Genomic DNA, 13,363 nt, shown 5'->3' with positions numbered 1-13,363 from the left:
ACGGACACCGCGCCGCCGATCGGACGCGTTTACGGAAACTTTCGGGATAGACGAGTCGAATTTACGGTTGAACCTCGTTAGTCGGTTAATCCGTAACGAATAAAAGAGATCCCCGACTTCGAGTCGGATTACAGAATCGTAGCTGAATCGAACCGCGCTATCTGTGAATCCAGAAAAGATCGTACGGGGATCGAAACGGCGATAGCGGATCCCTAATCCCGGGGAAACGGTTGGAATCGCGACATTAAGCGAAACCCGGATCGTTTCAAGTCCAAATGCGAAGATTTCTGACCAATCTATTGGGAGACTCGACTAGGCCACAGAACGTGTGTATGGAGGCGAGTAACATGAGTGGCGGGATACAGCTGAAAGCACGCTCGAAGAGGAAGCGCAAAAAGGGACGAGCCGGCCGTGACCGGACGAGAGAGCATAGGTGTTAACATTTGCTTTATAGTGATCGCTCGGGCAATGGTTTAATACTCGGATCGACGACGTGCACGGTCGACACGCGAAGGAAACCGTCCCCCGTGCCGGCACCTTGCCAGTACCCACGTATGCTTATTTAATTCCCCTGGACGCCAGGAGGAATACGTAATCGCGTGGTCCATATTAAACATCCGCTGGAAGTGTCGACAATACAAAGCTTGTCTCAACTTCAGATCTAATAACAATCTAATCAGTAATCATTACTCTCAAATGAAGAGATAGTAAAGAAACAATGGATGTGTTTTAATTGATGACGTTCGAATAAAAAAACTGATCTAATTCAGATTTCTAATAAAACCTAAATTGTATTAATGAGTGCTAGTAATTTCGCTAGTCCAACGAAGCATTAGAGTACCTGAGTTTCTGATTACGTAGATTAGTATTGGTGAACGCCAGTACGCTTTGCAGGAGCAATAGTGCAAGCCCATTAAATGAGCCGTGGGTTTACATGCCACTGTGATATATTAATACGAACAGATTCGACTTCTTTCTCGTTCTCTTACCTCAGCAAGTTTTCTATCTCTTTACTATCAGTACTTGTCTCGCCATCGTTTCACCGTGCATGGACACGGTTAACTATTTTATAATTACGTAGCAATGACACTGTTACAAGTGTCGGTTTTATTGTCTCAGAGTTTTTGTCCTCGGGGACCGCGATATCCTTTATTTAAAACAAGTCGGTTCGCACTGGTGAGGTGGTCCCTTGTACCGAAGACGCGAAAGCGATACGCGATCTACGCGTTGTCGCGACTACCTAACGACACGTAGATATCGGCAAGAACAGTCTTCCGTATTTCGGCTCTGGCTACTTGTGATGTAGCTATGCCCAGTTTCGGGATCGAATATTTACGATATTACTCGTGCATCGATGTTAACGCACTCGCAAAGGTAACTCGGAGCAAAGATAAATGGCCTGGTGAAAGGTACCAAGCGATCCACAAAAAGGATCTCTGGCTTGCGTCGAACGCGGTCACCGCGTTCGGTCGACGACCCACCGATCTACGATCGATGAAATATAATTGTATCTAACCCGTGATAAATGCGATCCTTTTGTTAGTCGGATAATGCAGCTAGTTTTCTACGCGAAACCCCATTGTTGTCACGATACAACATTCGCTATACGTCATGCGAGAATACTATCGAAAGGTTTCCGCAGCGTGTACTGAGAACGTGCCCGGGCAATTACTTTTACGCGCCATTTTCATTTCGACCGATCGTTTAAAATTATTAATCAGCCAATAATTTTCTGTCTTCTTCGGTGCTCGACAAATAAATAAATGGTTTACTTACTTCGTGTAGAACGCGTCGTTGCACTCAGAGCAGACGTAGATGCGTTTCCGTCCTGTTACACTCGAGCAGTCCGTCGCCGATCCAGTGCACCCTTTCTGGTGAGCGCTCAGGTCTGATCTTCTCGAGAAGGACGCGAGACATTTCGCGCACGGGAACGGACGCTCCCCCGTGTGATTTCTGATGTGATTCCGTAGCGATCCCTTCGCGAACGCCTTTTTGCAAACGGGACAGGAATATTTCGGTAGAGATTTGCCGCGGACCGTGTCGTCATTATCGTTTTGCACGATCCCGTCGTGCAGGGCCTCGTGAAAAATGTATTCCGCCTGGGAGTCGGTTGAGAAACCGCAGCTGCCGCATCTCCATTCCTCGTCTTTGACGCTTGTCGTTTTCACCTCGTTTAATTTATTATCGCCACGACACTTGTTCTCCTTCGTATGCCTTGACACGTCTTGCGAGAGGGCAAAAAGTGTGCCGCATTTGGGACATCTGCGCGAGAAAACATCGATTACGCTGAGCGTCTATTACCGCGACTTTGGGTACCCCGAGATCTTCTGCAGGAACTTACCTGTGACAAAGCTCGGGATGCTTGTACAGGAGGTGTTTCTTGTGCTCCGATAAATTCGGCTGCTTCTCGACGCAATGGGGACATTCTCTGACTGTGGCTATCGACGAATCTTGATTATTTTTCCGTGCCCTCACGATCTCCTTGTGGCTCGACGTTCTTCGATGCAAAACAGCTTCCTTGGCGGTGGTAAAGTTCATCGTGCAGAACGAACAGTAATAGCGTGCCGGCTCAGACGATTTGTTCGCCTCTTCCTTCTCCGTTTTATCCGAATGACAAGACAACTGATGACGTTGAAGCGCTATCAATGATCGGACTATTTGCGAACACAAATTACACTTGATTCGCTGCTGATATTCGTCCGTCGCGGTCAAACTCTCTTTGTGACCGGTTTCCTTGATGTGCAATCGAAGCTGTAAATTGTATTGAAATCGACGATCGCAGCTGCCACAAGGCAGCGCTCGTTGTCGACCGATCACGATCGGCACTGAACCGTTCATCATCGAAACAACGTCGCGATGACTCGGACTTAACAGATGCGTCTCCATTGTTTTGTTCTCCTCGCACCAGAAATCGCAAGGCGTGCATTTATAACTGCCAGCGATCTACGATCGAAAATAGTATAAATGAACGCTGCTTGTTTTATTTCAACATCAATGTTCGCATTTTTGTAAGTACGAACAGAAATATACTAAGTGAAAATTATTTTTATTTTTTAACTACTATAAGAGATATTTTACTTCGGACGCTATGTATGTTTCTAATCGCAAAACGTATTTAAATTTTCCATGAATGTATTCGTAATTTCCTACATTAAATATTACAATTTATAAAAAAAATAGAGAAACGTTCCATAATGTCAGCTTGAAACAATTGTAAGTAAAAAAAAGTGTAAAATACCTGTTCGAGTGTTCTCGCGTGAAGCTCGGATCGCCAATGACGCAGAAACGCTTCCTCGGTGTTGCAATAAAAGCGACAAGAGAAACACTGAAAGGGGCACTGCCGAACCACATTCGCCATATTTTCTAGTAAAAAGCGTCGCGCCCGTGGCCCGCGAGGATTTACACCCGCGACGCGGCAGTGATAATGAGAGAGCAAATGCTTGCCCATTTGTGCCCTTTTCACTCGGGCATGGCACATCTCGCAGCTGAGTATTTCTTTCTCTCGCCTGCGTAATCTTTTCTTAACATCCTTCGTTTCCGGCAACTCCTTAATCTTCTGTCAATCCAAAATATCAATCGATTACACAGTATCAATTAAATCTCCTGCACTCTATGCAAATTCCTTGTATTACGTTTTATGTACTTTGCAGGAGTAAGGATTTTGTCATCCTCTTATAAGTAGTAATTAATAATGAAATAGATACGATGATGAGTAATAATTATCTTTACGTTTTTCTATCATGATGTTAATATCATGTAAGTAGATGACCGTGAATAAGTAATTGCTATGCACGAAAGGATTTGAACGGAAGATTAGATGCAGGAACAGCAAATATTACTTGATTACGAGTTGACGTTTTTTTCGCAGTGTACACATTGGCGGCACGTGGCAGGCAAAGAACACCATCGATTTCTCGGATGCTCCTTCTAGCGTGCAAATCAGAGAGAAGATGCCTGTTGTAGACCAATCGAGAAGCAAGTTTCCTGCCGCAAGGACTGCACCAATATCCTGATTCGATATCCGTTTGTGCACCCGGTACCCATTTCCCTCGCGTGTGTCCTGGCGGTGGCTGTCCGCCGCTACTCTTGGATTCGTACTCCTCTAGCTTCTGCGAATGGTAGAGGAAAAGTTTCGTTTTCGGGATGAGAAAGAAATAAGAGAATAATCGTTGGTTACTGGTTTACTAAGGCGATTTTCACGATTACGTACATGCGACGGGTCTGAGGGTCGCCATTTGCCACCGGTATAAGTCGGCGGCGGATGTTCTTGATGTTCGTCTTCGGGCTCCACATCGTCGTCCTGAAGTTGAGACATATTTTGGGGGAGATCGTCCAATTCTGGCTTCCATTTGCCACCGGTGTGACCGTGCGGTGGACGCTCATGGTCCTCGCCGTCGTCAGATTCCGAGTAGGACTCATCTTCGACCAAATCTTCCTCCAATATATCGTCCTCCGAATCCTCGTCCTGTTGGTACTCGAATTCGTATTTGGTCAAATCTTTGTTCTCGTTGTTCACCGCCAACTCGGCTAGTATAGTATCATCCAGCCACGTTTGATGGACTTGTTCCATCCTCTGCGACTCCTCTTGCCTCTTTCTATTCGTTTGCTTCGATTCGACGTGAGACGTCATCAGACCTTCCAAAGAATTCTCCGGTTCGTGTTTGGGTGAGAACGCTGAGTTCTCGATGCTCGTCGAATGATTCATCGATTGGCTTAATTTACTTCGACTGCTCGTAACCGTAGGCTTACTAGCCGTGGTAGAAACGATATCGGGAAAACCAACGAGCGATGGCATGCAAAGGTGATCGGTCGGATCTTCCAGTTCCGAAACACCGGGTAGCATGCTGTGAAGCTTTTCCTTCATCGTCGACTCTTCCGCGTCCATCTGCCTTTTCTGGCCCTTTTTCCTCTTTTCATCCTTCTTAAACTTCCTACTATCTTCCAGTAGAGTGGTCGCCCTCCGTGGATTCGACTTCGAGCTGCTTTGCAACTCCAACGAACTGAAGAACGCGTCCGCGTTCAGTATCTCGGGATAGGAGACGGTCGTCGGTGTCGTCGGCACCGTTTCGTTTTTGTCATCCGGTGACCGACATCCGGATTGACGATGACGCACGTAATTCTCAAGGCCGTGTATCGTCAGGTGACATTTGATGCAGAAATGAGTATCGTCGTCGTCCTCGTAGCTGTCCATCGGTCACGCGTCTGATCTATGAAAACATGTATGTCGACTTCAATTCAACAAATCACGAACGGACGAATGAGGAAATTAAAGATAGCGTCCTGCTGAACCTTTTTGCTCGTTCCTAAGAGTCGCGAAAGTTATCGGTGCTGGGAGAAAGTCGAGGGACTCGCGAACAAACTTTCCTAAAAAGTAAGACAAACGAGAACGAAAACCTGAACAGGAACACGAACCGAGCTAGAGACGACATCGTTGAGGGGCGACTGACGAATCATTCACGTATCACGCGTAAAGGGCTAAGACTAGTGCGTCGCGTAAGCAAACCGCACCGGGCAAATTGAAGGTCCGATATTCGCGGAACAGAAGGGAAACAAGTTGACGCTTCGTACGAGCTAGGGGTAGGAAGATCGGTCGATGCCGCTTGGCCGTTATTCGGACGACGACACTTCGCCTCCCAGTCCTGGCCGACCCTCCGCCGCCCTCTGCAGCCCTCCGCCGTCCTCCCCAGCCCGTTACCCACCCCTGCTTACTTCCAACCATCCACTGCCACCCTCTCACCCACCTAACCCACCCACCTCTGCCTCATCCTCGTCCTTCTCCCGTCCGGACGCCCTCCGCTACCTCTACCCCCGGCCTTGTTGCGCCCTTTCCGTTTCCCCTTTCCGAAGTCTGCGAACCGGCAGCGACCTCCTGGCTCCGTCTCCCTACACCCGGTCCTCCCGTCTCTCTCTCTTTCTCTCCTTCTCCGATTCCCTCTTGCCTTATTAAGCGAAGAAAACTACCAAATGAGATTTCCATCCGGCTCGAAACACGCTACTCGCGACCCGATCGGTTAACGCGCGCGGATCTGGGCGGATCGTTTACTTTTGACGTGACTAAAATTCGATTTGTAACGAGATAGTGGGACCCTCGAATTATAGAGAGCACTCTGCTCCCTTTAACAAACTTCTTTTCTTTTCACCGTTGTCGATTTTAAACGCTAGGAAAACCGTGTATACGGCTAATTGATAACGGGTAATGAATTTCCTGCCCCCCAAAAATTAATAAATCAATCATTCGTTGTCAATATTTTTCCTTCTTATACGTAACATTGTGAAATATTTTTATACACATATCAGCAAACAGGAACGTGTCACGCAATCGTTCGACAGTAGAGTACAAGCAAACGAATCAGAGCAAACGCGATCCAATTACGCTTAGGACGTTCGCGGTATATTAAATATTTGCAGAGCGAGGACAATCGTTCGAACAGCGACAAATTAATCGCGTATATCGTTGTACGGGACACGCGTACACCTACCCGGCAAACGTGGACGGAGATGAGAATGAGACAGGAGAGAAGAGAGGACTAAATCGAGTGGATAGATCCGTCGAGATTTACGAGTGTTTGCCGGAAAAACAAGAAAGCTCGTTAATTGGCCAACGGCCGTGGACAGCATCGAGACGTCGATACGTCAATATAATATCCAACTTTGACATATCGCGCGGAGACGTCCAGCGAACCGATATGGCCCGCGTTAACGTTGATCGACGATCACTGATGACTAATCCCTTATTACCCATCGTGCCGCGGAGAAAAAGTACCTGCACACCGCACCTGCTACCGAGGAAACGAATTCGTGTTCCATTCGATTTCTCCACCAACTAACCCCAACCCCTCCCCCGCCCCTCGCCCTTACGCGAAAAATAACCAGTCATTCGGGCTAAAGAATGCACGGCCACTTTGCGATCTAACTGTAGACACGGGGTGGGAAGGAGAGCCGCAGAAGGAAGAGGAGGGATGGATACTTGTTGAACGCACGAACTAGACGAATTCCCTCTGTTGCGATGCCACGCGAGGCTAAATTACACGTGCAGCGTGCAATGCGGAGGAAACCGAGCGAAAAACGCCGAGTTAAGGTCGAGGAGAATCATTTTGTTTCGATGCTCCCGTGTACCTACACGCGTCATAATTATATCGTGGACTCGTGTCAGAGGTGCGGGACGCTCTGGACACAGGACGTGTCGATTCCGATCGGTGTCGCTAATCCGTTCGAAATGGTCGAGGGTCTCGCGCGTCCCCTTCGTTCCTCCATATCAACCACAATTAACGATAATCAGTGCTCTAACCCTCGCGTATGAATTCGGTCGAGCGGCTACCCTCCTCGCCGTTGTACCAATCGATTTTTAAGAAACACGCCACACCAAATTTTGAAGTTTAAAAATTCTCGTGCCATAGACGGCAGAAGCTCGACGCCTTACTAAATAAGGATAGATTTTCGTTTTTCTGTGTCGTATGTACATGACAGATGTCAGATGATAAGTTATAGAATAATATTAAAAATAAGAATGTTAGGACGTAAGCCATAGGGAAAGGATAATATCCATCGCCTTTGCGAATCGAAAGGTCCGAAAAGCGTAGGTCGGCGAGATAGCCATGGACAAACGTTCGAGATAGGTAGAGAGCAAAGAGGTGGAGGACGGGTCTAGAAGGGAGATGGACCAGAGGTAGACGCAGGGGATGCAAGGTCCGGGGAATATTGAGCCGCTCCGTTAATGTTTATAATGACGTTAGACGTTGGTGTCCCCGGTAGCGCGTGTATAGGTGCCATAGGATAGCTAGGTGGCTTCGCCTACCCTCTACCGTAGCCTCTGTTTCCTCCCTTCTCACCCTTTACATCCGCGTGCTCTCATTCCCTCTTATTATCCTTCGGTCTCGTATCGTCTCCTTCTGCTTCACCGGTTCTCCGTCATCCTCTCTCCCTCGTTCTCCGCGGTCGTGTGACCGCGTCTCTGTCTCACCCTTTCTCTGGTTCTTTCTTTCTCTCCGCGTCTGTCGTTCTCTTTCTCAGAGCGGTGGCACACAGAGCGGTAGTAGTAACAACGGTAGCACAGCCAGAAGTAGAAGCAGTGGCAGAGGCAGAGGCAACGGCAGGCAGGACAGGAACTGACATAAGCGCACGAGTGTGTATGTAGAGCACGTACTCGGGGCTCTCCAGTTCGACGGAGTAGGCGGAGGGCGGGTGAGATGGGTGGGTGGTTTGGGTGGTCGTGGGGACCTCTCGGTCGGTAGTATGGGTTGCGTGGGTGGTGGACGGGTGGATATAGCGCGGAGGGTGAGTATGTCGGTGGGTCGACGAGGAAAGAGGAGAAGGGGAGAGGGCTGCATCCTAGCAATGGGACGAGGGAGCCTCTGTCTAATCGATGCCGCGGCGGTGCGCGCTCGCCCCGCTGGCTATTACGCACCTTAATGTCCTTTTCCCTCGCCTCCTCCCCGCGCCAACCACCCCACGGTCGGTCTCTTCCACCTCTTCCACCTTCGACGCCGTTCTCTCTATCCCCTCGACTGCTTTGCTACCTCGCCACCTTCCTCGTCTCGCCTGCCTTTCTTCGTTTCTGCCTCTCTTTCTGTTTCAGAGATCTCTCCGCACGCTTTCTTCCCTTTCTCTCTTTTCCACGTCACCTTTCTCTCGAAACGTTTTCTTTCTTTCTCCCGCTCGACTCGTTCTCTCGAACACCGAGAGGCGGCCATGACACGTGTCAATCTACCGCAGACGCCCGATCGATACCGACGGACCTCGGCTTCTCTCTGCGCTCCTCCACCTCTTTCTTCGCCCTATCGTCGACAACCAACCCATCCTCGTACACCTCTAACCACCCCATACCACCCACCCCCTTCGTCAACCAGCCCGCGCGGCCACCCTCTCCCTCGCGACCCCTTACGACCACGCGCCACACTCCCTATACCGAAACCTTTTGCGAATGCTGCCGCTCGCTATACACGCTGACGCCAACCCTCGACCCGTGACCCGTTCTCTTCTGCCACCGTCACGGAGAGAATCGCGCCTATTTCGGGTTACAAAGGAGATTTCGTTTTCGAGGCTCGGCCCGATCGTACCGGCAAACGCCGACCAACGCGACGGCTTTCCTCTCTGACGTGTGTTTTCAATGTCCCCTGCCCTGTCAGGCCCACCGAGAAACCTGTCCTTCCCGTTCCCGGCCACGCCGCGACAGCCTTCGAAACTTTGCTCAACTCGGACCACCTTCCTTCCAATTCCACGGAATTCCAATGCTCCCAGCTCTAGATCATTTTTACCGTCCGACTTCCACGCTCTTCGAAACGGTTACGTTCTCCAGTTGCTCGGACTTGGTACAAGCATATGTATAGTACTTATACTTCGAACGACTGCATACACGCGAATGCCATATCCTTATTCCTTGACGCAATGCTGTACATAAGATTTATTATCTCATTGGCAATTATCGCTAAATCCTTATCCTTCAAATACAATGGAGTTGTCAGAATGCAGATTAATAGTAGAAATATATCAATCAAGAAAATAGGTGTGCTCGATTATTCAGGTTTAAGTATGAAATTGGTGTGTGTCGTGATAAATTTGAATAGACGAGAGGCTCGCTCTATTTACATAGAATGGTTGTCGTCGAGATTTTATGAATATCTCGAACTTTTACGAATTATTCAATTGTACCTCATTTTTATATACACCTTGGTATCAAAGTGAAACATATTTCACTGTAGAGTTCACGCAACAGTTGAGAAAAACTAATTTATTTCAAAGGTGGTGTGAGTCGATCTGACATAATGAATGAAACAATGAAAACTGTCACAGGAAAAATAGAAGTTGTGAAATGTACATATACATAGATCCTTACGAATGTGTATGTAAGCCTTTCTTTCTTACAATTTTATAAAGAAAACAAGTATACCAGGTGTCTCTAATTATTTTTCCTTCATACACTAAATATAAAATTGTCAGAGGAAGAACGAATAGAATTGCTACTTCTTAGTGGACGTGAAGGATAGTTATATCGAAAGATAGCAGATGAATTTAACGCACGTCCTCCAAGGAGGATTGATACTGAAGACGTCATTTAATATCTCAATTGAATAAAATGTTAATTCCTTGAAAATATTTGCCCATGCGTCCAAATTTTAAGGATACTGTGTACATAAAAATTGTTCTTACGTATTTACGCGAGTCGAATCATAATTGCCAAATGGACTAACTATTCGAAATGGAATCTATAAAAGTTTCACACAAGTTCCCCACCGTTCTTTCTTTCTAACAATAGTTTTCCATAGGATTTAATGGTAAAACGCGTGTATTCGTTGGCAACTCGGAACGTTCTCGCTATCCGATAATTCACGAATCGAGCGGAGGCCGATTTCGTTATGTTAGAAAACGCGCGAAGTTTATCGACGTCGTAAACTTTCAACGAGCGCGAAAATATGCGAGCACTACGCCGAAAGAACGTTAAAGCACGATCGAACGTATGTGTCTTTCGCAGCAGCACGATTTTCGCGGGACATTGATGGCTGATGTATCCTTCCGTTCGAGGAAATGTATCGGCTGCCGCCGCCCCGCGGCATCGCCGATCCCCGGACTTTGATCGTTGTGAAAAGAAGCAGAGCCGAGGTACACTCGTAATTTGATTGACCGTGGGGGGTTCGCCTGCGATCTCTCTGACGTTAAAACACCAGAGAAATTATTTTCAAACAAGTCGCGCCTGGTCAGCGGACGTCTCCATCCGGCTGTGAATCCTAATCGCCGATAGCCCGAGTTATTTTCGAAACTGTGAAGGTTACTTTAAGTATCGACTCCTCAGACGAGATGAATTTTGTTCATTTACCACTTCCTTTATTCACGTTTATTCTCATACCACGTGGAGAGGAAGTACTTCCGTACGTCGTACAATCGATAACTTCTTTGATTATTGATCGAAGCAATTTTAGACTGAATTATTTGAATACATATTTTATTAATGGATAATGTTGAGAAACGTACACACAGTAGAAGTACTTTTAACTACAAGAGAATTATATTCACGGATAATTTAATGAAATATGTTTAATGTAAATGTCATGATCAAACGCTACGGGATACCATTTAACTTATTTGCCTGTTTCATTCACGTACTCTTTTATTTCTCTTAATAACAGAAAAGAACGCGACCAGTATAATTCTCTCCTTGACCGGTAATAAAAATGCTACATCACAGATAAAAATACAATCGATATGATTACTTCACTAATTCTGAAATATAAATTAATTAATTGCATTTAACAGATCCACGTGTGGCGACATAAATATGTTTTTCAAATAATTAACATTTTTATTCGAACGAATAAGGAATCAAGCGAGAAGAGGGCAAGCGTTTAAGAAGTTGCTATCAATTTTTCATACTTGCATAATTTTCTTCGAGTTGAATTTATGAACCTGCATTAGTTGCCAAAGTATGTTTTTCGGATCTGTTATGGAACGTCAGAAGATCGACGGTACCGGGACGGTGGATTGTCGAGGAAACGCGGTGTATGCAGTGGTTTATTTTACGAGGTGCACTTATTTCGGGTCCCGCGGGGAACTGGCTGTACGAAATAAGCAAACGTACAGCAAACGGCGGACTCGTGTGCTGACCCACATTGTCGTTGCATAACGGGACGTCTTTCGAAATATTCGCAAGTTTAGTGCCTTCGGTCTCGTCGACCGACGACGGTAACGCTCGTAAACGGACACCCCCCGCAGTTGCCGGTAGACCCGAACGCATCTGACGCGTACCATGCGCGCGAAATATCGTTTTTCAATCTCCCCAATGTCTTGATAAGGTAAATGTCCCAATTTCTACTCAGCTAAGCATGATTTTCCTATCAACTGAACATAAGAAAACAATGTATAAGTCAACATTTATAAGGGAAGTACCTGTACCCGTGGGATTTAATACACATTTCGATGAATCAGACAATTGATTATTTAAAATCAATTTTTCCTTTAAAATGAAGATGTGAAGTACACAACTCGAATGTCTGTATTTCTATTCATTTAGAACTCGATGTTCTTATTTCCGTTCACTGATGTCTGTATTTCTACTCAGTAAGAAAATCATGTCTCTACTTTTTACTCAAGCCATGTCTGTATGACTTCTAAGATCGTCAAGTATTTATTTTCTTAACGTAAGGCTGTAGAATGCTAATAAACAACCACCACTAATAATTATTTTAATTTTATTAACTTATTTAGAACTATTTTTATATACAATGTTAATTATTTGTTTGATTCCAATCTCAAAGTTAGAAAAGGTATCCATTGCTAACGAACCTAATTGTATTTTCTGTACGAATTTCAAATATGTCGCGTCGAAATATTGGCGGCTGGTTAAAATAACGCACATGTTATCCTTATTTTTGTATTAACGTAAACGGATATTGAAATTTAACTTCATCATTATTATAAAACTACACACTTTCTAAGCACTGTCCACACCTTTTCTTACACTAAAAGATTCTTTATCTTGTTTGAAATCCTTAATTTCCTAGTTATAAATTTTCGTATCCTTAATAAAAACCGTAGCATTGCAACGAAAGCATCAAATGTGTATAATAGTTCCGTACTTGAATAATTCTTTATAATAAGTAAAAATTGAGTCTTATAGCGTAAAGTACGTCATGGAATCATGAATAACGACGTTGAAAAATATTAAAATTACTTGTTTGTTATGTTAAAATTATAGAAAAATACGTGAGCGAGTAGGAATTGCGATATTTACGTTACCTATCTTGTCTCGACGAACCAAAATTATCTGAATGGTGTTGTATCAACCTAACTCGGTTTATCATATTCTAACTGAATACATAAATATGCTAAACACTGTTGGAACGCGTTTCTGCTATTTGATCACGTGTTTTGTTAAATACGTATGTGTTTTAGATCGCATAAATAATGATGTAATATTCTCCGGTTCTTAAAAAAGTGAAAGTGAAACAAAACGTTTAGTCATGAATTATTTATTCATTTTCTTATAGGTACATATTTTTCGAACAATTTTCCAATTTCCAATACCGTATAATCTTTCTTGTCTGATCTAATTTCATTACACTATATTATCGTACGCGTTCATCTATTCTTGTGTTTATTTATGCATAAAAAAAGCGAATTAATTTTATACATTACCATAAGAAGTTAAGATGTATAATTCAAATGTTTTGCTGTCGTACATCTTTGCATTAATTTTATCAATCATTCCGAATGGCTTAAATATTTTTATAAGTTCGGATCTTCTTTAAGATTGTCTAAGCCGTAAGATTTCTGCCAAAAATTTAACACATGTGATAAAAAGTCGTGTCCAATATTTGCATCGTAAACTTTTAAGAAAAATTGTATTTACAGAGAAATAAGATTTACAAAATTA

General features: G+C 44.9%; 1 protein-coding gene across 2 annotated transcripts in view; it reads right to left on the bottom strand.

Annotated features, from left to right (window-relative positions):
- Window positions 1–13,363, bottom strand: part of LOC108632068 (zinc finger protein 845) — a 29,714-nt gene that overhangs the window by 13,499 nt on the left and 2,852 nt on the right. The window contains exons 1-6 of one of the 2 annotated variants that reach the window (XM_026819426.1): window positions 8,405–8,427; window positions 4,211–5,207; window positions 3,840–4,109; window positions 3,239–3,556; window positions 2,342–2,943; window positions 1,777–2,262 (exon numbers count right to left, since the gene is read on the bottom strand). In XM_026819426.1, the coding sequence (XP_026675227.1) occupies window positions 1,777–2,262; window positions 2,342–2,943; window positions 3,239–3,556; window positions 3,840–4,109; window positions 4,211–5,191 (2,657 nt within the window). In that variant the 5' untranslated portion in view covers window positions 5,192–5,207; window positions 8,405–8,427. Of the gene's footprint in view, window positions 1–1,776; window positions 2,263–2,341; window positions 2,944–3,238; window positions 3,557–3,839; window positions 4,110–4,210; window positions 5,208–8,404; window positions 8,428–13,363 lie in introns of those variants that run through there. The other variant, XM_018036370.2, reaches the window with a different exon arrangement.

The sequence above is a fragment of the Ceratina calcarata genome, unplaced genomic scaffold (assembly GCF_001652005.2).
Source record: "Ceratina calcarata isolate Rehan_Ccalc_2016 unplaced genomic scaffold, ASM165200v1 scaffold151.2, whole genome shotgun sequence".
Classification (NCBI taxonomy): domain Eukaryota; kingdom Metazoa; phylum Arthropoda; class Insecta; order Hymenoptera; family Apidae; genus Ceratina; species Ceratina calcarata.
Note: the sequence above shows the minus strand (reverse complement) of the source record. Positions and strands in the feature narration are given on the sequence as shown.